General features: G+C 51.2%; 2 protein-coding genes across 29 annotated transcripts in view; one reads left to right on the forward strand and one right to left on the reverse strand.

The window, feature by feature from the left end:
• SEC31B (SEC31 homolog B, COPII component) overlaps positions 1 to 1388 on the forward strand; it is a 35793-nt gene extending 34405 nt beyond the window's left edge. For all 28 annotated transcript variants that reach the window (XM_089314479.1, XM_089314482.1, XM_089314488.1 and 25 more), the window contains 2 exons: positions 37 to 108; positions 313 to 1388. In XM_089314479.1, coding sequence (XP_089170605.1) covers positions 37 to 108; positions 313 to 492 — 252 coding nt within the window. In that variant the 3' untranslated portion in view covers positions 493 to 1388. The remainder of the gene's footprint in view (positions 1 to 36; positions 109 to 312) is intronic.
• A 335-nt stretch (positions 1389 to 1723) lies between these two features.
• WNT8B (Wnt family member 8B) lies at positions 1724 to 8639 on the reverse strand (the record flags this gene model as incomplete). Its single annotated transcript, XM_017348494.4, has 5 exons — positions 1724 to 5582; positions 5739 to 5881; positions 6912 to 7037; positions 7672 to 7810; positions 8598 to 8639. Coding segments are annotated over 5 exons (996 nt in total), but the record flags the coding sequence as incomplete, so codon positions are not given.
• Between the last annotated feature and the right edge of the window lie 17916 nt (positions 8640 to 26555).

A 26555-nucleotide genomic window follows, 5' to 3' on the forward strand; every position in this document is an offset into this window, starting at 1 on the left:
AGGGGCTGGGGTCGCCGTTCATGTCCCTCCCTGCAGAAGACGAAGAGGAGGCTGGAGGAGGCGGCCCAGCGCCTGGAATGTCTGTACGACAAGGTCTGCGAGGCGGCGGTGAGTTGGCCTCGCCTTGCTCCTCCTGCCTCTGCCCTCCCACCGGTCCCGGGCGTTTCTCTCCGTAGTTCTCCCTCCCCGAGGCGAGTTCCCCACAGATGGCCTGCATCTTACCTCGTCTGAGCCCTCCCAGCCCTCCCATGCTGCCAGGGCAGGTGCTGGCCCGGGCCGGGCCTACTGAACTAAGAGGCGGTCCCTCCACAGCTCTCGCCTCACGTCCTGGCCGGGCTCCACGAGGTCGCCCGCTGTGCAGATGCAGGAAGCTTCGAGCGGGCCCTGGCGGCGCATGCCCAGCTGGCGGGCTGCAGCAGCTTCAGCGAGGTGTCCAGCTTCATGCCTGCCCTGAAGGCGGTCCTCACCATGGCGCAGAAGCTGGGCGCGTGAGCCGGGCCGCCTCTCCTGCTGCTACTGTCCTGCAGAAAGGGGGGGGGGGTTCCGACAGCTTCTGTTGGTTTTTCCCAGCCATCTTGCCTGGCTCCCAGATCTGTGACGCCATAGGATTGGGTGCCTGCGTTTTCCTCTGTATGCCTGGCTGTCTAGGATCTACCGAGACCCTGGCAGCCGCAGCGGCAGGGCGCGGAGCCAGCCCCTCCCTTTCCTCAGTGCGGTCTCCGCCAGGCCTTGGCCAGGCCCTCTTCTCCCCCAGGGACAGTCTGCTGAAGTGGCTTCTGACAGGGTGAAGACGGCTGTTACTTCCAAGCCTGCCTCTGCTGGGATCCGGCTCCTGGGTGTCTGGTGTGCCTTCAGCACTGTGATGCTGACCTGCCTCCTCCCTCGGGCCTCTGACTTCATTTCCCAGCTCCAGATTCTCCTGTAGCCCCAGGGGCCAGAGTTGGCTGTCGCTCACCTTTGAACAGGTCTTGGGCCTGAGGGGTGGATGCTGGTCAGAGCCAAGAAAGGAAACTTGGGTGCTTCTGAAGTGGAACTGCTCATGCGCCAGCAGGGTTAGGGTGGCTGGGGTGGGTGGTGGTAGCTGGGGAAGAACTGCCTCTTGCTGGGAGCCGACTGAGGCCGTAAAGGAGGAGCTGAGGGACTGCAGCCTCCAGGGAACGGCCTCACCCGAGTTTCAGCTTGGCTTCCGGCCTAGACTATTCGCTCAGTGAGTATACGCCCAATTCCGGCGTGGGGTTCACGGTAACGAAAGACTGCCAGTGCTGCTTCTGAGGGTCAGGCCCCGTGTCTCCCAGGGCCACCTGCTCTGGCTGCATTTTCACGGCTGAACTCTGTGTTTGATGCACTGATGTGCTTAATAGTGCAATAAAGCTACTGGATTTGGTTTCCTCGGTCGTCTTCCCATCATTTGTGTCTTCTGGGCCCATTTGGCTGCTCCACCCCTTTTTGGTCCCCTGCCTTTCTGCTTCCTGTGCCCTCTTTAGTCAGGGGAGAGGCTGTGGAGAGACACATTAGAAGAGTTGAATGACGGAAGCTGTCCGGTCCTGCTGACCCACGGATCAGGCTACAAGACTCCATGCAGCATGTGTGGCTACTCTGGTGTGTACGTGTGTATATGTGTGTGTGTGTGTGTGTGTGAGAGAGAGAGAGAGAGAGAGAGAGAGAGAGAGAGAGAGAAAAGAGAGAGAGAGAGCGTGAGCGAGCGTGCGCTGGCCTATCTGCCTGCATCCGTGCCTGCCGTTCAGCTCCAGGGTTTTCCCCAACCACTTCAGGGCTGCACAAAGGGCCTGGGTGTGAAGCCAGGGGGTACCAGGCCTAATCCTGTTGTAGATCCCATGGTGTCTGCAGGCTGGATGTGTGTGTTTGGGAGGGACGGATTGTTAGGCAGTATTTGTTTGTAAAGCCACTTGCTCTGCAGATAATACTTGCACTAACTTCTATTGACGGAGCAGTGTGAGCCCAGGCGAAGTCCTTTCCCAAAGTGTCTTTGAAGCCAAGAGCCCATTGAAGGGAAGAAAGGCAGGGAGAGGGGATTAGTTTGTTCAGCAGCTGTGAATTTCAGTGGGAGGTTGATGAACTCCGAAGTCTTTGTTTAAATTAAAGGGGGGTAGAAAAAAGCCGCTGCTGGAGCGAGAGCCCCGCTTGGGGCCCTGAACTAACACAAGGAGAAGTCTGAGCTGCGGGGAGCTGTGTGCCGACTGCGGAGACTTTTCCCAAACACTTTCCGAAAAGGTGTTGTGAGAAGAGAAGGGGGCGGAGTGGCGGATTAGCATGTGAAACCAAGTTTTCATGGACTCCGTGGGGGTAGAAGGCTGTTTTAATGGCATTTTGTTCGCCCATTTTCTCTCCTTGAGCCCTTTAGAGATATTGTTTTGCTAAGACAGGCTTTCTTCCCTTCTTTCCAGGCTGAGGATTGCCTCTATGGGAGCCAACATAAATATTTCTCCTCCAGGAATGCGGGTTAATTAAAAGGAAATGAATGAGTGGAAGCATCCAATCCAGACCCACAATAGGCGAGTGCCCTGGCCTGCCCTTCCCTCCCACAACCACAGCACCACCAGCGCCCGCCGACGACCCTGGCTCTGTCTTTGCCCTAACCTGCTGCTCAGGCCAGTGGAGGCTGGGATTCTTTTCAAGCAGAGAAAGCCCTGCCTGTGTGTAGGCTCGCAGGCCAGGGACAGGAAGGAGGCTGTTTCGCCTTGTCACTTCTCAGGACCTCCTCCTGCGTCTGCCCTCTGCCTGAGACAGATGGGCTCCTCTAGAGAGCAGGGAAGAGCCTGGCTTCCAGGACTCGCCCCGCGGTCACGTACCCTACCGTAGGGATAACAAGCCCGGCATCTTTGTGTCAATCTGTAAAACAACGAGGTTGATGAGCCGGCCTCAAAGCTACCTTCCAGGGACAGTTCTGGAGTTGTCCATATTTGTAAAGGGAAACACAGGAGACTGACAGGACCCTGAACTCCAGGAAAGCGGGGATGAAGCGGTGTTGCTCACCACGGGGCCTTAACTCTGGTGTTTGCTGAGTGGACAAATGAATGAGTAGACAATGCAAGAGGGGAGCAAAAAAGCAATGCAGACCCAAGGTGGCTCAGTGATGTTTTCTCTGTGGGCCGCAGATGGATCTGGGTCAGACGTGTCTGTTCAGGGGTACAAGACGGTCCCCTCTGGAAGCACTCTCTGGCTTCGGTGGCATGACCCGGAGCTCTCCGGCGGGGGCCACAGTAGATTTCCCCCTCAGGCCGAGACACCTCCCAAGCATGTGCGTGACCACATTGTCCTCTGACGCTCTCCAGGAGCCTTGCCGGAGCTGCTTCGAGTACCTGCCAAGTGGGACAGCTGGGCGGGGAGATGAGGACGGTGAACTAGGCGGTTTCAGAGGCGAGCTGGCGGTGAGGCTCCAGGAGACCCAGGTCTTTCTGCTCAGGAAGGGGAAGCTCTCAGTACAAGTCAGTAGAACCACAAGTGTAGGAGCTAGGCCAGGGCTTTGGGATCTGACCTGGCCGTGGTCTCAATTCAAAATAGGGAGACCTCCTCCTACAGGCCAGCCTTTGGAGCCTCTGCTTCCGCCACCTGCTTGCAGCCACACCTGCTTCCCCTGCTCTGGGAGATGAAGAGGAGGTTGTCTAGCATATGGCCTGCTCTGCTCCGGAAGAGCTGCCCAGTGCTAGACCCGGGACTGGTCTGGGGTATGCCCTAGCGCCAGGGAGCTGGTGGGAGGGCTCAGTACTGCTTCTCTCTGGGAATAGAACCAGAAGATTCAAGCACTACAAGCAACAAGCTCTTGGTATTAGTGGATGATTTACTGAAATCCTTGGCACAGTACCCTCAGTCAAGTCAGGACAACCTTGTAGGCCACCAGGGAAGCAGGTTATAGGGAGGATGGTTTCCTGCCAAGCCAGAGGGAGGAGAGAGCCCAGAGATTCTGTCCTCCAGCCCGTCCTGCCCACAACGTCCCCAAGAACAAGTTCAGTCCCTGGGAAAGAAGGGCACACATCACAGTGATTGCAATAAATTAAAGTTCAAGGTGCTAAACTTCCTATTAACAGTTTCATTGTGGGACGTTAACTTGGCACAGGAAGAGGCCCAGTGTCCGGAGTCCTGCCTGTTTGGGAAATCGGGGTAGCCACAAGGAAGCGTCCTAGCGCTGCCTCCCTAGGACCTGGCTTTAGAGGTGCAGAGCGAGGTCTGGCTGGGAAATCGGCTTTATTTACCTCAGCCTTGGCCGGGGGAAGAAGAGGCAAAGTCAGCTGCTCTGGGAGGAAGTCACAAGCAAGGAGAAGGAACCAGAAAGGGCAGGGAATGACTAGCGGTCTGCCCCTACCTAGTTCCCGGACCTCTGGGGGTGTCTGGAGTCCCCTGGGGGCCCGGCCAGGGAAGTCAGTCCTTCACAGTGGCGCCAAGGCGGGTGAGGAGCAAGGCAGGGCGGGGCCTGCCCCTTCTCCCACCCTCACTCTCGGCCTCCAGAAGCCAGGCCTAGAGGCTCTCTCTGCCCAAGGCCACCTTACCCTGCTTCTCTATGGGGAGAGAGGGGAGGGAAAGCATCAGATCCGCGGGTGTCTAAGTCGGCAGTCACCAGAGAACCAAAGCGTGGGGTGGGCTCCGCACGAGGCAGAGGCAGCTGTGGGGGGCCCTAGTGGGAGACAGCGGCCGAAGAGGAAAGCCATAGCTTTACCGGGGCCCCGCGTGAGAGGGTTGCTCCGCCTCCTAAGGCTAGGCCAGGCGGCCGGGCAGCCAGGAACCGGGAGGAAGAGGGCCTGTTCTCATCCCCGTCCCAGGAACAGCAATAGCTCAGAACCTAGGACAAGGAGAACTCAGGCCCGAGTGCGGCTGTGAGGTCAACGCAGACAGCTCTGGGAGAGCCCAGAGGAACCGGGGAAACTGGTTGCAACCGGCAAGCTCCCAGGAGACGGCAGAGTCTCTCCCTCTCCGGGTTGCTATGCTTGGGCGTGCGGGGTCCCCGTCTCCTGGGTTCCTCTATTACTGGGGTCTCTAAACGATGCCAGGGACAGACGGTGCGGCGGCGGGAGGGGAGCCGCCTAGGGCTTCCTCCCGGCCTTGTGGGCAGCGCCCCCCCGCGGCCGCTCCGCGCGGCTGCAGAAGTACTTGGTGATGCGCCGGCGGCACTGCTCGCAGCGGACGGCGCAGCACCAGTGGAACTTGCAGTTGCAGCTGGACACGGTCTCGGCGCGGCGCTCCTCCACCGCCAGCCCGCAGTCCCCGCACAGCCGGCGGCAGCTGCGGCGCTCCCAGCGGCCCAGGGCCCGCCCCCGCCGCAGGCACTCTCGGCCCTCGGTGCCCAGCAGCCCTAGCGTTTTGTTCTCCAGGCAGTAGTCCGGGGAGTCTTCCAGGTGCACGAGCTCCCGGGTGGAGATGGAGCGGAAGGTGTCGGCGATGGCGCCGCGGCCGGCCGCGCTGTTGCCGGCGCCCTGCAGCAGGTCCACCTTGAGCGCCGCGTGGTACTTCTCTTTGAGGTGCGCGCCCACCTCGCGGAACTCGGGCAGCTGCAGCCAGCAGGTCTGCGTGGTGCAGCTGCCGGACACGCCGTGGCACTTGCACGTGCGTTTCATGGTGCCCTTCACCGCCTGCGGAGAGAGCCGGCAGTGAGCGGCCGGGAAGCGGCCCCGGGGCTGCGAGGCGTCAGAGCGCGCTCCGGGCCGGCCCGTGCGTGCGATCTGCGCAGCGACTGCAGAGCGGCCCCCGGCGGGACAAGCGGGCCGGCCCCGGGGCCGCGGACCCACCTTGCGGCCGGCCTCGTTGTTGTGCAGGTTCATGGCCGCCCGGGCGTCCTGTCCTGTCTCCAGGGCATCGACGAACTGCTTGGAAATGGCCTCTCCGAAGCCCACGTTGTCACTGCAGCCTCCCCAAAGCCAGCCTTGGCCCCCTGGAAAAGTGCAGGCACAAAGGCCGTTCAGCAGCGGGCGCCGCGTCTCCTGGGCTGCTATTTCTAATTGGGCTTGGGGGGATCAGAGGTGGGCAAGGATGAATGTTGGGTGAGTGCCCTGTACCCGGATTAGTCTCAGTCTAGATGTATTTTTGCCACCTTTGCGTGCCCGCTTCCGGCCTCAGCCAATCCTCTGCTCAGGACTCCGTGACGTCAGTAGTTGCCAAGTAGATTCTCTGTAAAGGGCCCGCGCTTTCCTCCCCTCCCTATAATGTCCCCATCCAAGGGGGCACAGGGGGCACGTGCCCGACTGGTAATGGAATGCGAAAGGGACAAACCGGGGCGGGAAAGGGTGAGGGCAGCTCCAGCACTGCGGCGAAGGAGGGCATAACGGTTGAGACCCTGGTTAGGGCACCAGTGGCCAGTATCAGGAGGGTCTGGGTTTGGGTCCAGGCTCTGCTCTGGGTTGCAGCTTCCTGCGGGTGCAGGCCCTGGGAGGCTGCAAAGACGGCTCAAGTGCTTGGGTTCCTGCCACCCCCATGGGGGACCTGGATTGGGTTCTCAGTTCCTGGCTCCCTTGTGGCATTTGGGGAGGGAACCAGTGGGCGGGAGTGTTCTGTACCCCCTTCCCCTGCCTTTTAAATAATTTTCTAATTTTTAATTTAATTTAATTTTTAAAAGAAGATTATGGAACCCCAAAGGCAGGGATTGAGAGGGAGACACAGCGGCTTCGAGGTGGCAGTGGAGGTGAGTGAGCGCAGGTGCCGAGAGAGGCGTGTGGACGGCCGGCAGCCTGTGTGTGGGAGGAGGGGCACGGGCTTGGGTCTACAGGGAGCGGCGCTCCGCCGCCGTTAGGTGTGTGTGTAAATGGCCGGGCTGCGCTTGGCCGGTCTGTCGCTGAGGGCTTGGGCTCGGCCTGATCAGCCGTCTCCAGCACGGTTTTCCTCACAGTCACATAGTCCCCCTACCCCACTCGTCTTCCCCGCGGCGACCTCAGCCGGCCGCGCGGCCATCCCCGCGCACTGCTCACCCAGCTGCCCGTTTCGGGAGTCGTCACAGCCGCAGTTGTCAAAATCGCCCAGGCTGCAGTTCCTGGTCAGGGTGTACATGACGCCGGCGGAGCTGATGGCGTGCACGAACGCCGTCTCGCGGTTCGCTGACGGGAAGCCAAGTCCAGAGTGAGCGAGCGGCGGACACGGCGGCCGCCTCCCTGCCTCTGACGCCAGCGCCACCACCGCCCGCGCGCCCGCGGCCCGGCTCCCCACTCCTGTCTTTTCAAGGCCGTCGTTCTGTGACGTCTGTGATTTAGACGGACTTCGGGGGAGCAGCGGGGAAGGAGATGGGTCTGGGGGCAGACTGCCGGAAACCCCATCCCCACTCCCTGCTGCAAACGTCGGGGCCGTCGGGGCGGGCGGGGGCCGCGCGCAGTTCCTGGTGAGAGCGCGGGAATGTGGTCTCCAAGTCAGCTGCGCCGCGCCCTGCCCCTTGGCTAGGCTCGCTGAGGCTCGGGGCTGAGAGGCTGAGGGATTCTGGCCCCGACCTACCTTTGGAGGTTGCTTAGATTGTGAGGAAACCTGTAGCCAGCTCGAGGGCCAGCAAGGCAGAGAACTGGGGTGAGTGGGTTTGTGGCGCGGTGAGGATGTCGGGGAAGGAAGGAAAAATCCCTAAGTAAGAAAGAGGTGCAGAGAGGGGAAAGAAGGGCCAGAGAGGGAGGGTGTGGTGGAGGCAGGGCCTGCCTGGGGCTCTAACCTGGGACCAGGGGCCTGGGGAGCCGGCCGAGGCTTCCTTACCACTGCGCAGCCCGCCATGGCTGGACAGCTGCAGGGCGCGCTCCGGGCAGTTCCAGCGGTCCCAGGCAAACTGGTACTTGCATTCCTCAATGCCGCTCTGGGCCCCAGCCGCCACGCTGCTGGAGTAGATCAGGTATGCCTGCGGGGATGCAGGCCGCCATTCAGGCCACGTGGGCAGGGGCTCCTGCCCACTCCCTCCACCCAAGTGCTTTAAATGTGCCAGCTCATTTGGCATCACGGCCTTGTGAGGTAAGTACCAGGTTAGAGAAACAATTTACCCAAAGCCCCGCAGCTGGGAAATGGCAGCCTGGGGTCAAAGTGGGTTTTACCCTCGGCCCCTCTAACCTTGATTCATTGTACTACACGGCTGCGCCAGATCACACACCCAGGACACTGCAGCCGTTATCCAAGCACACTCTTGGAAAATACTGTCTCAGAGCTGGCAATGCCCTTCCACGGAGAAACCAGGCAGTGCGACCTCAGCACTTTAGAGACGGGTAGCCACCTCCCTCCCCTGCCCTGGGAAGGATGGGGCCTTGCAGCTGTGAAAGACTGTTTCTGCTCTGGGAATTCTGGCCAATCAGCATGAGAGCTCCTGAGTTCTCATCTCAGCTCTGACATTAGTTTGCTGTGTGATTCTGGGCATGTCTCTAACTGTCTCTGGGCCCTAGGTTAGCCATCTGTAACGTATACTACAGCATCATAAAAGATGTGGCTCTAATTAAAAGAAATCCACATGGAGGAGGGTGCTTCAAAAATTCATGGAAAATGGAATTAAAAGATAAGTTCATTCTGATGAAAAACTTTTTGAAGTCCGTGCATGATTTGTTCGTAGTATCCATTTTCCACAAACTTTGTATACTTGATCTTCAGTCAACAAGCTAAGGTTAGTGAATTGTGTGTTAATCAAAGGAACTGCTTCTTACCTTTGGACCAGTCATCAGGAAATTGTTCACGGACCTAGGAAAAAGGAAAGTCACCAAGGATTATGGAGAGACATGGACCAGTTCCTACCTCAGCAAACAGAATTGACAGGAAGAAAGGGAAATGGGTTTTGCCAAGGAGGCATTATGCATCGAGAGCCTAGTAGGGATAATTTCTTTAGTGAAAAGGAATGTGAATACAATTGGTATGGTAGCTTTGGAGTTTAAAGTCAGTTACAGTTTCCAGTGCCATGAAAACCAGAAGCAATGTTTGATGACTGTTTTGCCAAGGAGGCTTTACCCACTATGCCACAGCGCCGGCCCCCAGGGAATGCACTATTGGTGTGGCCAACTCGGGAAATTACCCTGAGTGCGGGAAGCCAGCCTCAGAAGGAGGCGCTCCGCATGGGCCTATGTATGCAGTGTTAGAGCTGGGAATGGACTGGGATCTCAGAGGTTTGGGAGGGGAGTGGGTGTGGCTATAATGAGCCTTGGGGTGTCCATCGACCTTGACTGGTGGTGGTTGCACAAGGCTGCACCTAGGGCAAAATTACATTCAGCTATATACACCCGAGCACATGTGTGTACAGGTGTATGTCAAAATGACCCCGCCCCTCAAGTAAATTAAATTTTTAATTGGCAAAGTCTGAGTAGGCTATGAACATTATACTGTAGTTGTAAGATGTTAACAGTGGGGGAGGTTGAGGAAAAGGCACTTGAAACTTCCTTGTACATTTCTTTGCCATTTTTTCAAATCCATAATTATAGAAAATCAAATGTTGAATACACACATATGTGCATATGAGCATATATGATCTGCAGTGTTGGAAATTTGGGGAATGAATTCAGAGTAGGCATTTGAAAATTATAAAAATATATTACCCATCATCTTCTTTTTCCCACTACGAGATAAAAGATAATCTGGGAGTCACCTGTATCGTTCCAAGAACGTTGCTACACTCCTGCAGTTCTGAAGGCCAGAGGGCACTGAGCACCACCAGGAAGGTCTTGGAAATGAAATGGACTAAGAAAGTTCAGTCTCTTGAGGGTCCAAAAGGGCTTGACTGGCTCTCTTCACATAAAACGTACCTAAGATGTGCATAGTTTCTCCCCTCCCCACCTGTTTGAAAGGCAGAGCGCACACACACACAGAGATTCCATCCTCTGATTCATTCCCCAAATGCCCCCAACAGCCAGGGCTAGGGCAGGCCAAAGTTAGGAGCCTAGAACCCCATCTGGGTCTCCCGTGTGGGTGGCACGGGCTCAAGTACTTGGGCCATCATCTGCTGCCTTCCCAGGTGCATTGACAGAGAGCTGGATGGGAAGCCAGGTAGCTGGACTTTAATGTGGGTGCAGGTGTCCCCAGCAGGGGCTTAACCCACTGTGCCATGAGGCCTGCTTCTCAAAAGACCTTCTGGATTTGGGGCATTTTTGAATTTCAGATTTTCAGGTTAGAGATGCTCACCCTGTTGTTACCAAACTGGGAGGCCACAGATAAGAAGACAAAAAAGATTCTGAAAGAGCTATAATAGAATTTTAGAAAATCGCAGAGGACTACTACATCTAACAGAACTAACCGTCTAAAGTCAGGCAGACAAAATTAAGTCAGCTGGAAAGAAGCACTGCTGTGTGGAGAACAGGGGTACCGCAAAGCACAGAAATAAATTCAGAAGAATTGAAATGACTTCACAGTGGCCGAAGACATTATGGGTTTGGAGGCAAATTTCTGAACCCTAAAGGTTGGTGTCGGAGGAGTTGGCAAGGCCCTTTGACTCCCTTTGACCCAAGGAAACGAGCCTGAGCCTGCGCTGACTCAGCAGGGCAGTCTCTAGGTTAGGAATGATGTTCAAAGATTTTGGATGGTACCAAGCCAGAGAAAAACTGGTTACCGTTTCATAAGACAAACATCCAGAAAGGAAGCAAAGTAACAACAACAAGAGAAAAGGAGTGACAAAGGAGAAAACTGCCGTAAGCCAGGTGAAGATTCCTCCTATGAGAGGCTTCTAGACTGGAACTTTGGGGAGTAATGGGCAGAGGTTCTAGAGGACTCTGTATTCCTAGAAGACCCTATGGTATGTAAAGATTTGTATGTATGATATTCGGACCTACCCCAAATTAATGAATCAGGTATAACTGAGCACCTGTTGTGAGACAGAATGTAATCCTCATTTGGACAAAGTTCTCGTAGAGACCCTTGAGCTATCTGCAGACATATTTGAGTCATATCCAAAATCTCCAGTATTAAGATCGTGTCCTGTGGTGAGCACCCAATGAGGCTTTTGCTCTTGATTAATGAGACAATGGTGTGATGTCACTTGAGGGAGAGGTAAAACAGAGATTGCCAAAAGCATGGTTAACGTGTCCTGTGAAAGAGGCAGAGGACCCAAAAGGAATTTAAATATGTGCATGGGTGCACCTAGGGACAGTCATATTATTGGAAGAGCTGTGCTAACAAACATGGCCGATGGAAAGTTCAACAGATAGAGACTCCCTCCAGATAGAGCATAGTACACCCAGTATGTTCCCAGGGGGACACAGCTTCCCATTCCCCACAAGTAGCTTCAGCACTTGCTGAGATGCCACCCAGACTGGCTGCCATTCAATGGGTTTATACCTTTCTGCACCCTCCCAACTATTCCTAGATCCCTTTTCTTGAACACCAGACTTCTGTAGTCAGCTGTATTTCTTTTAAAAAATTTTATTTGATTTATTTGAAAGGCATACACAGAGGGCAAGAGGGATATATATATATATATATATATATATATATATATAGAGAGAGAGAGAGAGAGAGAGAGAGAGAGATTTCTCATCTGCTGGCTTATTTCCCAAATGCCAGAAATGGTTAGGGCTGGGCTAGGCTGAAGCCAGAAGCCAAAAATGTTCAACCTGATATCCCATGTGACAGAGGCCCAATTACTTGAGCCATTAGCTGTAGCCTCCCAGGGCCTGCATAAGTAGGAATCAAGAGCAGAGCCAGTTCCTGCAGCGCCGGCACACCGGGTTCTAGCCCTGGTTGGGTTGCCGGATTCTGTCCCGGTTGCTCCTCTTCCAGTCCCGCACTCTGCTGTGGCTCAGGAGTGCAGTGGAGGATGGCCCAAGTGCTTGGGCCCTGCACCTGCATGGGAGACCAGGAGAAGCACCTGGCTCCTGGCTTTGGATCATTGCAGTGCGCCGGCCATAGCGGCCATTTAGGGGGTGAACCAACGGAAAAGGAAGACCTTTCTCTCTTTCTCTTTCTCTCTCACTGTCCACTCTGCCTGTCAAAAAAAAAAAAAAAAAAAAAAAAAAAAAAAAAAAAGCGCAGAACCAGAACTTGAACCCAAGCACTCTGATATGGGCTGTGTGCATCCCACACAAATGCCTGCCTCCCTAAGCTACATTCTTGTATTTCCCCTTTGTTCTTTTTTTTTTTTTTTTTTTTTTGACAGGCAGAGTAGACAGTGAGAGAGAGAGACAGTGAGAAAGGTCTTCCTTTTGCCATTGGTTCACTCTCCAATGGCCGCTGTGGCCGGCGCACCACACTGATCCGAAGGCAGGAGCCAGGTGCTTCTCCTGGTCTCCCATGGGGTGCAAGGCCCAAGCACTTGGGCCATCCTCCACTGTACTCCCTGGCCACAGCAGAGAGCTGGCCTGGAAGAGGGGCAACCGGGACAGAATCTGGCACCCCAACCGGGACTAGAACCTGGTGTGCCGGCACCGCAAGGCGGAGGATTAGCCTAGTGAGCCGTGGCGCTGGCCCCCCTTTGTTCTTAACAGGCATCTCAAACATTTGTCTGAACTGAAGCTCCTGCTCCTTGCTGTCACTACTCTAACATGTTCTTTCTCCATTTAAGGTCTCATTGCTTAGACAAAATTCTCAGAAGGTCATCTTTGATTCCTTTCTTTCAGATGGCCTCAAGTCCTCCCAGCTCTACCTCACCACATATCCAGAATCTAGCCAGTTCTCCATGCGTTACTGTTACCCCCGGGGTTTAAGCTGTCATCATGTCCGGATTACTGTAAAAGCCTTCTGAATTGATCTCCTTACTTTCGCCCTTATTCTTCCCCATTCTGTTCTCAAAACGATTGGTTGCTGTAAAGATTAGCTCCAAAAATACAAAGAAAATCTTGTCATTGTTTGCTTCAAATTCTGTAATAGGTTCCTATCCCCTGCAGTGTAGAAGTCAAAAGCTTATCAAGGTTTGTGAAATCCCACACGAGCTGGCCTCTACTTATCCTTCTGACCCAGTCTCCCGCTACTTGCCCCTCGCTACTCTGCTGCAGCCATTGGGTCTCCTCGTTGTTCCTCAAACACACCAGGACTCTGCGCTCCCCGGGTCTTTGCACTTGCCATGTTCTCTTCCTGGGAGACTCTTCACTAAGGTATCCATATGGCTTGTTCTGTCATCGACATCAGCCTTTTAATCAAAGGTGCCATTCTCCTTGCGGCTTTCCTTCATTATTCTGTTTAAAATTTCAGCCTCCTCCACTACCCATTTGTTTTTCCTAGGCACGGTTTATCACTTTACTCTGCATGTGTTAGGTATTTATTTGCTTACTGTTTGCTTCCCCCCACTGCACAATAAGCTCCGATAAAGCAGATTTTGGGGGGATCTGTTTTGTTCACCAAGTATTACCAGTGCCTGGAAACAGCACACATTTAATAAATACTTGTCGAGTGGGAGAATGAAGGAGCCCACCTTTAGGGTGGGAGTAGGAAGACATATCACCCGAGGACTTGGAAGGAGAACAGAACTATCCAGAGAGACAGGGCGACGGGAGCCTCTCTTGTTCATGCCCACGGCTTTAGCTGTCATGAAGACACATGCCTCCTGAGTCCTTCCCTTCAGCCCTGACTTCTATTTTGAAAACCAGAGCTGTATTTCCAAATGAATGCTAGGTTTCTCCATCGGGAATGTTTGAATTGTCAAGACAGCATATCTAAAAGCCAGCTCATCTTCCCTGCCAAACCGGCCACTTCTCCGGACTTCACTACTCTTTGTTAAAGAATCGTTTTATTCCCAAGTCTACTCTCAGCATCCAGTTACCAGTTCCCTCTCCCTATTCTCATCATCACAGCCCAATGCTTCAAAGGTACCATTAAGAAAGTAAAGGCAACTCACAGAATGGGAGGAAAATATTTGAAAAGCATTTATATGATAAGTAATATCCAGAGAACTCTTTAAATTCAACAACTGATCAACCAACCAATTTAAACATGGGCAAAGGACTTGAACAGACATTATCCAAAGAAGATGTACAGCTGGTCAATAAGCTGGAGGATGCTCACATTATCAGTCATCAAGGAGATACAAATAAAAACCACAGCAACAATCACATCCACTAAGGCGGCCAAATTTTTAATTTTTAAGATTTATTTATTTACTTGAAAGTCAGTTACACACAGAGAGAAGGAGAGACAGAGAGAGAGAGAGAGAAAGAGAGAGAAAGAGAGGTCTTCCATCCGCTGGTTCACTCCCCAATTGGCCGCAATGGCCGGAGCTGTGCCAATCCGAAGCCAGGAGCCAAGAGCTTCTTCTGGATCTCCCATCTGAGTGCAGGCACCCAAGGACTTGAGCCATCTTTTAATGCTTTCCCAGGCCATACCTGGGATCAGAAGTGGAGCAGCTGGGACTCGAACCGGTGCACATATGGGATGCTGGCACTGCAGGCAGCGGCTTTACCTGCTATGCCACAGTGCTGGCCCCCGTGGCTAAACTTAAAAAGAGAGATGACATCAAGTGTTGGTGAGGATATGGAGGAATTAGAACCCTCAAACGTAGCTGGAGGGATTCTAAAATGCACCAGACACTTTGGAAAATAGTCTGGCATCAAAAGGTTAACCTCAGGCTCAAAAGGTTAAATATGGAGCTCCCATGTGACCCAGCAATTCCACTCCTATTCAAAAGAATTGCAAGCATATATCCAAGAAAAGCCTGTACTTGCAGCAGCATTGTTCATAGCAGCATTGTTCATATTAGCCACAAAGCCGATGTCCATTGACTGATGTGAACAATTAAACTGTAGTATATCCATAGTGGAATATTATTTGGCCACAGAAAGACATGAAGGTGGGGCTGGCATTGTGGCATAGCAGGTAAAGCTGCCCATGTGGGCCCTGGTTCAAGTCTCAGACGCTCCATTTCTTCACTTTTTTTAAAAAATTTTTATTTATTTTATTTGAGAGGTAGAGTTACAGACAGTGAGAGGGAGATACAGAAAGATCTTCCTTCCATTGGTTCACTCCCCAAATGGCTGCAACAGCCGGAGCTGTGCCAATCCAAACCCAGGAGCCAGGAGCCTCTTCCTGGTCTCCCACGTGGGTGCAGGGTCCCCAGGACCTGGGCCGTTTTCCATTGTTTTCCCAGGCCATAGCAGAGAGCGGGACTGGAAGTGGAGCAGCTGGGACTAGAACTGGTGCCCATATTGGATGCCAGCGCCACAGGTGGAGGATTAACCTACTGCGCCATGGCACTGGCCCCTAGTCCACTTCTGATCCAGCTCCCTACGAATATGCCTGGGAAAGCAACAGACCTTGCCACCTATGTAGCAGACCCAGAGGAAGCTCCTGGCTTTGGCCTGGCCCAGACCTGGCTGTTGTGGCCATTTGTGGAGTGAACCAGTGAATGGAAGACTCTCTCCTTCTCTCTCTCTGTAACTCTACCTTTCAAATAAAGAACTAAGTCTTAAAAAGAAAAAAAAAAGACATGAAGGACTGATACATGCTATAACATGAATGAATCTTGAAAATCTCATTCTAGGTGAAGGAAGCCACACAAAAGGTCATTAGTTATCTATATGTAGTTCCCAGAATTGCAATTCCACAGAAACTGGAAGTAGAACAGCAGTTGCTGGGGCTGTGAGGAGGAGGCGTGGCACGTGGCTGATAATGGATAAGGGGTTTCTTCTTGGGGGGCTAAAATGTTCCAAAATTGATTGTGGTGAGTGTTGCACAAGTCAATAAATTTACAAGCCCACCCCCCCCTTTTTTTTTTAACACTTTAAAGATGAGTTTATGGGATGGGGATTATATCTCAATAAAGTGGTTATTTAAAATCTTATTCCTGAGTAAGTATTTAGTTCAGAAGTCACAGCCAGCACTTCTGGAAGCTTCCCAGCAACTTTTTCCTGTCTCATTTTAAGGAGGCTCTTCACTCCCTTATAGCTGACTGCGGGGAGAGGCCGTCTTCATTAGCTTGGGATACTCTTCAGCCCCTAACAAAGAAAGTCCTCCATAAAAAGGGATTAAACTGGGCCAGTGTCGTGGTTTAGAGGGTAAAGCCACTGCATGTGACACCCACATCCCGTTTGGGCACCGGCTCGAGTCCCAGCTGGTCCACTTTTGATACAACTGCTCTCTGCTATGGCCTGGGAAAGCAGTGGAGGATGGCCCAAGTGCTTGGGCCCCTGCACCCATGTGGAGACCTGGAAGAAGATCCTGGCTTCCGGCTTCGACCTGGCTAGTGAACCAGTGGGTAGAAGATTCCTTCTCTCTCTATCTCCCCTGTCTCCCTCTCTCTGACTTTCAAAATAAATAAATAAATTTTTAAAGGGATTGAACCAAGGGATTTGGGAAAAGTGGAGGGGAGGATCATCACACGCACCAGAGAACTGGAGGAGGAAGGTTTGGGATGTGGGCAGGGAGTCTGTGGGGAGCCTGTGCTTCCGCTCCCTTTTCCATGCGGGGAGCAGATGACTGCTCCCAGCAAGATGGCAGACGGTGAACATGGAGCATGTGGACAACGTGCACACAGAGGGCAGTGTTAGAGTCCCACCTTGAGCAAAGTCAATGGAACACATGTGATGCTACACCATTAGGGTTGTTCTTCACAGTAGTCAGGTGTAAATGGTAAGCAATTTATATACACAATTCTAGTTGTGCTTTTACACTGCCAAGTAAAAATTTTATAGCTGTTTCTTGTCCTATTGCTAGCATATATATGTATTTGTTTGCATATAGTTATATATTGATACCATAGGCATTTTAATGTATAAAGCATAAGAATAACATTTACTGAGACTGACGCTGTAATGCAGTGGGTTAAAGCCCCAGCCTGAGGTGTCAGCATCCCATATGGGTGCCAGTTCTAGTGCCAGCTGCTCCTTTTCCAATCCAGCTCTCTGCTATGGCCTGGGAAAGCAAAAGATGGCCCAAGTTCTTGGGCCCCTGCACCCGCGTGGGAGACCCGGAAAAAGCGCCTGTCTCCTGACTTCTGATCAGCTCATCTCCAGCTGTTAAGGCCATTTGGGGAGTGAACCAGCAGATGGAAGACCTCTCTCTCTGTCTCTACCTCTCTAACTCTCTCCCATGTGGGTGCAGGGGTCAAGCACTTGAGCTATCTTCTGCTGCTTTTTCAGACACATTAGCAGAAAGCCAGATTGGAAGTGGAGCAGCCAGGTCTCGAACTGACACACGTATGTGATGCTGGCGTTGCAAGTGGTGGCTTAACCCTTTACACCACAGTGCTGGTCCCAATTTTAGTATATGTGCTGCTGAAGTGAGCACTGTTGACTTTTTAGAAGTATCTTCTATCCCCCTTTAGAGTTGTGCTTTTCCACTTGATTATTAAAACTGTCATTTGTGTACAAAGCTCTTCCGGGATCTAGTCACACAGTTCTTCCAGTTTTGGCCTGCAGCCTCCCCTCCCAGGACCCTTGCAGTCCCCTTTGTTGGACGGGCACTGAGGGGCTTGCTGACATTCACCGCAAGCCTCGTCACTGCCCCTTCTTGGCTCTTCCTTTAGAGGGAATGCGCTCTCTGAAGGATTCCGCAGATGCTCATTTCAGTAAACTTCCGGAGCCTGCAGTCTCACCAGTTCTCCTGACGTGCCCAGAACCCAAGCGGTGGGCGCACCATGGAGCCCCTTCCAAGGATGCAAAGACACAGGAGCCTGGGAGAACGGACAACGGTTGCTTGGTGCTCTTGAGCTGCCCTTCCTGGGCTTGGCCTTCAAGGTCTTGTGCTGAGTGCCCAGCTCACCCAGGGGCAATGCGCACCAGCCTTGGCACACTGCCATCACCGACTCACCCATCCTGGACCTCTGCCACCCCCATGGTGACTCTCTGGAGAAGCAGCATCAGGGCACGTGCTGATTCCCGGGAGGACTCTCTGAGGCCCTTTAGTACCCTGGGTGCCGTCAGCTTCTATTGACTAAAAACAAAACCGCGGGGCTCAGGGCCTGGGCAAGTGAGAGAATCCCTCAGCAAGGCTGAGCCTGAGACGCCAGCTCTGCCACCGTCCCCAGCTGCCTGAAGGGCGGCCTTTGGTGAGATCGCCTCCCCCAGGACTGCCTCTGGCCTTGCTGTCAGCCCTGTGGAGGACATGAGCGACTGCCAAGCTCCACGGAGTCCCATGAACTGTCAGGTGGCCATGGTGCCTGGCCCAGACCCGACTGTACAGTGCATGGGTGTGCTCTGGGAAGGTCCCTGGGCCCTGGCTCCAGAGATTCCGGGTTGGCAGTGGGTACAGGGGAGGATGACAAGAGACAGAGGAGGTGGCAGGAATCTGCATTACCACTTCCTGCGAGGGCTGTGTTGCAGGCGATCCTCAGACTCCAGAGGGAGAGGACAGAGGGGCCTCCAGCACCTGATTCCTGAGTTGGCATTTGAGGGTCTGGGAGACTGAAGTTCTTTCTTTCGTCTTCTGGAAAATGGCTGCTCTGCCTGCACCCATCTCAAGCCTGGGGGTGGTCTCTCCTTTTTGCTGGAAGGAGCACCTTTTGGTTCTGGCCGCTCTCAAAGCCCTTGCTGAGGTCTACCTGAAGGCTGGGCCTCTGCACTGGGCCAGGACATCGCTGATCTTCCCTTCCCTGCAGGTCTCCTCTGTAGCCCAGGGCATTTCCCCAGCAGCTGCCGCTGACTTGCTGCTTGCCATCTTCCCCATTCCACAGGGAGGTCTTCCTGGGTGGAATACGAACTGGATTCCTGGTTTTCATCCTTGTGCTCCAGCTCTTCTGCTCCCTCCCTCCACTCCCAGGAGCCTTGAAGGCCACAGCTCTTCTACATTTATGGACTTGGTCCTTAAGTGGATCTTTCACTCACTCTTTGGCCCATGCTTTGCCCTATAAGCTTCAAAGGCCACCTCATTAACCAAGTTAATTCACTAACAGCCATCAGATTCTCTCTCTCTCTCCCCCCTCCCCCCTCCCTCCCTCCCTCCCTCCCTCCCTCTCTCTCTCTCTTCCCTTCATGCTGAGCATTCACAATAAGGCCCCACTGTAAGTGGCTTCTGCTGTCACCTGCTCCACCTAGGCTGATTAGCCCAGCTGTGTCCTCCTGTCCTTGTGGTCCCACCTTCTAGCCTGGCTCCTCTAACACCTGATCTTACGAGGCAGCTCTTCCCTGTCCTGTCTTCATTACCATCCTTTTGCTGGGTGTTAAGCCACTATCCACAGATATGGATGGGTTAGCAGTGTGAGGCTGTGGGGGATCTCCAAGACAGAGCCCTGCAGATCTTATGTCATTTTCCCCATTGCTGCACTCTCTCGGAACCTTCAAACCTGGTGACACCTCAGTGGCTGTCCCGAGCCATAGTTGAGCCACATTTAAAAATGCTTCTATCGAGGGCACTGCACCTCCTCAATCACCCCCTGTCCTTCAGCAACACATAGCTTCTCCCCAGGCCGCACTGCCTCCCGAATTGCCTATTCCATAATCAGCCTGATCAGGCACTTGTTGCCCCAGGGAGCAGAGCCAGGAGGGGAGGGACTTTGGATCAACCTAAATACAAATGCCATTGCTTCTGTTTAAGTTCTTGGAGTGTCTCCAAGTTTTTCTTCCTTTGTTTGTTTGTGTGATTTGGTTGTGTGCGTCTGTGTATTGCTTTTAACTTAACATTCATTGTTGACAGATACACACACACTAAGCTCCTCTTTGTCTGATACCATTTGAAGAAGCTGACATGACTTTACCACCTTAGGAAGTTCCCAGAAAATTGCAAGTTTCCCTTCTCTGTCAATCACGCCTAATTGTGCACAAGGAGTTTAAGCCACTATCCAATTAGTTTCAACCATTTCTTCCTATTTTTGGAGCAGTTCTCCAAGCTAGCAAAGCCCACGAAACAGTCTGCGCCATACATCAAATTGTATGGCTGGCAGTGTGGAGCCATGGTGAGAACACACACACCTCTGGCACAGGATGGCAGTGGACAGGAGCGCCAGGCACCATGCTGCTCCTCACACCTGCTGTGCCCCTTGCACCCTAGGACCTTGTTACTAGGCCAAGTGCCTGAACTGCACTCCCTCTGCAGAAGCTGCTCGGTTGGGTGTAGCGAGCTTCTTGCGGGCCAGCCCCACGCACCGCCAAGTGAGCCCCCATCGTCTGTACCAGTGGCTGATGTGGTTTACGCTTAAGTTAGGATTCCCTTTCTCTCTGCCTCACAGGTATTGGTGTTTTTTCAAAGCAAAGTTCCTGAGTATGCCCAGAATTTGACATTTTCTTTTTTCTTCTTTTTAAAAATTTATTTGAAAGGCAGAGAGAGAGAGACACAGAGATATTGAGAGACAGAGACGCAAACAGAGAGCATGCATCTCCTGCTTCACTCCCCAAGTGTCTGCAACAGCTGAGGCTGAGCCAGGTGGAAGCAAGGAGCTGGCAACTCAATCTGGGGTCTCCCACATGGGCGGCAGGGACCCATTTACTTGAGCCGTCACCCACTGCCCAGTCAGGGCTGGGCCAGGCCAAAGCCCAGAGCCTGGAACTCCATCCAGGTTGCCGCTGCGGGGTTGGGGGGATTTAAGTACTGAGCCGTCATCTGCTGCCACTCACTGTGCTCATTGGCAGGAAGCTGGAATCAGAATCAGAGCTGAGACTCAAACCCTGGCACTCCTTTATGGGATGTGGGTGGCCCACTGGGCCAAAGGCCCTCTGCAGAATTTGAGGTTTTCCTCCCTGAACACAGAATGTTTATCTTAATGCCCTCTGATCCCCTCTGTGGTGCTGCCTTTCTCCACTCGTGCCCCCAAGTCCTTTGCGTGGCACTGCTGGCTTCTCCCTAACCTTCAACATCATCTCTCCATGTCCATATGAAGTCTCTGGCCTGAGGCTACAGTCAGCCTGCTTCAGGGGAGAACAGGGCAGGCGACCTTCCTGCTGGGATTGGGGAGAAGAGGATGCATGGGAGTGAACATGGCTGCAGAGCTCGTCTGCAGATCTGACTAAGAGGGAACACACAGGAAGGGGCAGGAAGGTCAAGGGGAGGGTCCAGAGGAGGAGAGCTGCCAGGGCTATGGCTGGAAGGTGCTCCCGCGTCATAACTTTCTCTTAGAATGAATCTCTGGCAGCTGCTTTGTCTTCCAGAGAACTCTCTGGATGCCATGACCCAGGGAGAGTCCAGACACAGCCCCTCTGAGTGAGTCTCCTTGGATCTCACTCTGTCCTCCACAACATGTGACCCACAGAACACCTGTGCACAAGCACACACAGATATACACACACCAAGACACAGAAGGCAGGTGTTACTGATGATGTAAAACAAAATTCTATTGGTCCAGACATTTTATTCACACCCCTTCGCTGACAATACCCAAGAGTATCTAGACTAGGTACACGTCACTTTCTGATTAAGAGTTCAGCTGGAAATGCAAAATTGTTTTCAAGGGCGAGTGGCATGGCTAACTCTTGCCCACTCTAAAGCATCAGTCATTGCCATCAGGCTGTATCCTGTTGACTAGACAAAGGGATTAGGAAGCTGAAGGCACAGATCCCCAAAGTCTTGCAGGGAAGAGTACTTAAAATTTCCAAGCCAAGTCTCCTCCCCCTTCCAGATGTGTGGAGAGGGAACAAAACTGGTGTCAGTGGAGAGTTCAACCTCAGGAGGGCAGGGGAACAGCTGGCAGACTCAGAGTGAGGAGTTACGAAATGAAGTCTGCTAGTGTGGACTCGGAGGAGTGTGGCATTGAAAGGAAGGAAAGGAGAGTGGTGCCCAGGGCCTGGTGAGTTTTGTAGATGAGTAGAAAAGGAAAAATCCAGGGAGGAGCAGCCTGTGGTTACATTCCTGTGTCGGTTTCACTGATTCTAACACCATCTCTTTCTTCAAAAGGAGTTCATCTCTGTAAATAATTCTAAACATATTTTTATAAGTGTGAATTTTCTGTATAATAATTCAGTGCCCTAAAGTATAGAGATAGAGAAAGTCTTCAAACCAATTGACAAAAAAAAAAAAAAAAAAAAAAAAGTGAAACAGGCATGTCCATTTTAGTAGTAGTCCTTCTATTAAAATCCCACATTATCCCAAATCCAGCTCTTGCCAAATAATTACTGGAAAAGGCCCGTGGGACAACTGTGTACCACGGAGCTCCACAATCTCAGGTGGATTCCTTTCTGGGCGGATCACAGCTTTTCAAGAGAGAGTCTTTTCCCCGAGACAGATGTGGTTTGTACTCCAGGATATTTTATACAGCAACAGACCGTCTTTCCTCGTCCTCATTTCCCCTTCTTTATGCATTGTAGGGAGCTCTGCTGAGAAACACTGAGCTGCAAGAAAGCACTTTAGCGCTTAGCATTTAAATGAGGATTCTGAGGGGAAGAGCTGGGCTGGCTCCCTTCCCTTGGTCTCTTAGAGAAAACTGCTAAGGGCCTCAAGTCTGTGGCACAGACTTTAGAAAGTGCTCATCTTCTCAATTGCGTAGATGGGTGCAATGCCAGGACATGTCAGCCTCCAGAGGTGGGTGTACATGGTAACTCTCAGAATTAGCTGTAAACAATGAGGTGAACATTTCAAGGGAGCAAAATTGACATGCCTTGGTACACTAGTGCATTCTCACTGTCCAGTGGAAGTTGACTCAAACGGATGGCGACATTTTTTCAACCTGATCCAATCACCAATTTCTGCTGCCTTTCCTAACCAGCCACAGCTCCAACAGAGCTAAACTCAACATGTATTTGAATGACTTATCTCCTTTTATTAACCTGTATTCTTGATTTTTCTCCCCAAGAGCATACAGATATGGCGGCCCAATGTTCCCCAAGATTCAATCTGATTTCTGGCCCCACATCTCTCAGCCACAGGATGGAGATTCCTTTTCCTATCTTTCCTCTTATTTTGACCCATGGTAGTATTTGGAAGATTTATGCCAAGAGTAATATATGCAGTTGGAAATCCTACAGAAAGCACAGATGAAAGATGACTGATCAGGGACTGATAACAATTGAAGCTGAGTTACAGTTTACCATTTATCATTATGTATATGGTCATTCTACAGTTATTGAAAATGAAAATTTCCATTATATAAAATTTAAAAACTAACAGAATTCTCCTGGAGCAATAATCCATGGATTCTGGGATCCACCGGACACCATGGATTAAGATGTGGAAATGCCGGCTAGGAGCAGGTGGACCAGGTATTGGCTCCCTGTTTATCATCCTGGACATTGGCATGGAATGAAACTTCCAAGTCTGATTTTGTAAACCTGAAGAGTCTGGAAAATGACAAAGTGCAGGAAGATGACAAAGACTTGCAGCAGCAACTGGCCTGAATGAAGGAAAAATCCCCCCCCATACTCAGGATGATTGAAGTGTGTCCTGAAGCCTTTCAGAATTTCATCTACGGAGTGCATAGAAAGAAGGAACTACGGGGCCCTCCGCTAGGGTCTGATTGGGTCTGCTGGCACATAGCCTCATAATGTGCTCGTACCACAGGGTGCTGACGTTGGAAAAACAATCTATTAAAATAAATGAATTGGATTGGCCAGATAATGGTGATTCAAATGACCCCATTATGGTCTGAATTTCTCTTGGGCTAGAGAAAACGCTAGTCTAAGAAGCATACAGGGGGGGGTGATATGATCAATAACAGGGGCTTACCATAAAGATGGAGAAAAACAAACCATAAAAGTGTGGCCTGTAATGAGACTGGAGGGTCCAGCTGAAGCGGATGGCATTTCTTTCCAGAGGCCCTTGGAGTGTGGGCGTATTTCAAGTGGGAGGCAGTGGGGAATGCTATTTATGTGAGCCAAGCTCAGAGTTCCCCTAACTGTTAACCTAGCCGAATCTTTTACCTCATAAGAACAAACTGCTTTCTGAAAAATAAAGATTTATCCTAAGGAAAATGGTATGGACCTCATTCTCTAAGCCTATGACTTCTCCTCTGCCCTCTTGGGGGAAGTGGATACGAGTCCTTGGGGCCCGGGGATAAAGGGATTTTCCTGGAAGGAATAGCGGTATCTAACAGAGAGTAGCATTAAACCCATTGTTCCAGCTGGGAAAAAAGAAAAGCAAACGTTTAGTTATCATCTGTTTCCATGAAGAGGGGACTTGAATTAAAATTCTTTTCCTCTGGTATTTTCGTATGCCCTGTTTGTCTCTGTGTAATAGCACAAAAAAGAGATCCTTCTTCCTGACTTCTTATTCTCCAGAAAAGCACCTAGAGATGGAAGATGCACCCCCCTGCATCCCCAGCATGGCTTACAAACTGAGGTCCAGGAAAAGCTGCACTCATGGTGTCTTCCCAGCACCACACAGCCTTTGTTGTGGAGAGGAATGATAGCAGGTGGTAGTGGGACTAGTAAGAATTCCTATTGTCTTTCAGAATGGGACAAAGAGAAACACAGGCTGTTGAGGAAATCAACAGTCACACTGAGCATTAACTGGCTGGGCTTGGGTGGGCTTCAGCCTTGCCGAGCAGGGGAGGCAGCTGATCCCCGAGCCCAGGCTCTTCTGCGGACCAGGAAGGTGTTAGGTTTGCGAATCTCTTATGTTAGTCCCTTACTCTCCAGATTCCAAAGCAGCTCCTCACACTTTCCTCTTTTTTTTTTTAATGTCTCTAATTTCAGGGATTCCCAACCTCTTCAAGGAAGAGAATGCCTTTCATATGTGACACAGTTTAGAAGACTCTCTCTTAACTGTTACTTGGTTTTTTGTATGTGTTGGTGGGAAAAACTCAATATGAGAAAAACCAAATGTAACCAAAAACAGTTATGAATTGAGTAAGTTTTATAGGGTTTGTATTTTCTTGTTGATGATACACATTTGAAAATAGTGGCACCTGTGTAGGAACAGTACTTTCAGCTGTGTGCAATGCCTGGCAAGACCATGGGTGCAAACAGCTGGATTCCCTCCCCAGCTGCGAATATTACATGTGACTCTCAGATGCGAGCTCTAGAGCCACGGAAGGGTTACTCTACAATCCTCAGTGTACAGAACCGAAGCATGCTTCAGGACCACCAAGGTGTGCTATAAAGACCCTACTGCAGGAGAGAAATGGGCCCTGGTTAGATCCCCACTGGAGACCCCTGGAAAGAAGCCAGTACTGCTCTCGGTTGAGGAATGAGACTGGAGCCCTGGTTCATCTCTGTGCGTCTGTCTGAGTTAGTGACCCAGTTAGGGAGGGAGGGAAGGAGAGAGGGAGGATAGGAGGGAGAGTGAGCCAGAGAGAGAAGTGGGTAAGACTCAGTGTGTCTAAGGGACACCATTTGGAGTAACATGGAGTTAACAGTTAAGAAAAAAGATTTTCTAGGCTTGTTCATTCCAGATGAGTAAATGCGCAGAGAGTGAAAAATCCCATTGGTTTACCTCTGGCCCCAGCTATAACCATCCTGTCTGCCTGGCTGTCTCACGTATTCCTTTCTCTTTCTTGGGAGCAATAGGGTTAAGAGAAAATAAATTCAAAGAGAAGATTTTTCCCAAGTCACTACAGGACAATTCTCTTCAGAATAGTAAGAAAGTATGGCAAGCGCTTTAAAAAATGCTGTACTGATTTGCCTAAGAAACTCCATATTGTGGGTGAATGTCGATTGTTCTCTTTTTAAGCCCAGGAATTTCTGTGGATGGACTCTTTCAGACAGTAGGTTCATGCGGGCCTACAATTGAACAGCCAGGCAGAAATTGCGGCTCCCTGTTTGTTAAATGCTTTTGAGGCTCTTACATAAAAGATTGATAATAAAGTATTAAGAGAAACATCTCGAAAGCTGTGATTGGTTAGATCTCTCTGCACAGCACAAAGGGGCTGATGACCTTCTGCAAAACCCTGATGGCATCATTATAGCAATCATCGAGACTTCATGTTCAATTTAAAAATCACTTTTCCACCGCTACCGAAAACAGATGTTTGACAGAATGTATATGTTCCATCCAAATTGGGGCTTATCGGAAAAAGCAATTAAAATCTAATTGCATGATACGGGAGATTTGTACATCATTTTCTCCTTAAGGTCAGGCAAGGCGAGAAAGGACTCCTAAGCCCTGTTTTTTAAATTAGAACTTTCTTTCACATCTCTTTTCTCTTTTCTCTTTTTGCATCCAGACACTTGAATTTGGACAGACAAGCAACCCAGCCACCTTTCAGTGTGGCTGTGTCAATATAGGAATGGAATGAACATGACCCCTCCAGCAGGGAAGGGAACACACAGTAAAGGTATTTTTTATGGAACAATTCTTCACACTGCCCTGGTGACTGGGGAAAGGAATCTCGTGTTTCTCTTTCGCTGATACTGAAGCAGCTGAAGAATACCATGGGCATCAGCAGAAACGCCCTGCAATAGTCTCCTGGCCCTTTTGTCTTTTTGTTCTCGTGAGAGAGAGAGAGGAGATGTTTTTTTTGTATGTTGAAATTTTTAATTAAAGTGCCAATTAAAAATCGACCAATTATTTGGTGGTTCCATTTGTAATCAGAAATGCCACAAGTGATTACAGTGATTTGCAAATAGTCGCATTAAGTTGGTATACTTTCTATTAGCACTCCAATAAACTCATTCGTTATAGGAATACACTCTCAATTAGCACAGGAAGCTTATTTCAGCAAAGAGATTCCTATTCCTTCCTTCCTCAACAGTTTCTGTGGCAGTTGGGTTAGTATCTTGGGTAAACAGAACCGATGAGCGGAGAGGCTGAAGTTGTATCTGACCTGGGGAAAGACTGCCAATGCCCCGGCAACACGCTTTTCCCAGTTGTGCTTCCGGGCGTTATTGTGTACTTGCTGATTAACAACTGCATGTATGGATGCTTTATGTGGTTTCCAAGAACTAAACGAGAAGCATGATAAT

The sequence above is a fragment of the Oryctolagus cuniculus genome, chromosome 15 (assembly GCF_051225735.1).
Source record: "Oryctolagus cuniculus isolate XC-2025 breed Fujian yellow rabbit chromosome 15, ASM5122573v1, whole genome shotgun sequence".
NCBI classification, from domain to species: domain Eukaryota; kingdom Metazoa; phylum Chordata; class Mammalia; order Lagomorpha; family Leporidae; genus Oryctolagus; species Oryctolagus cuniculus.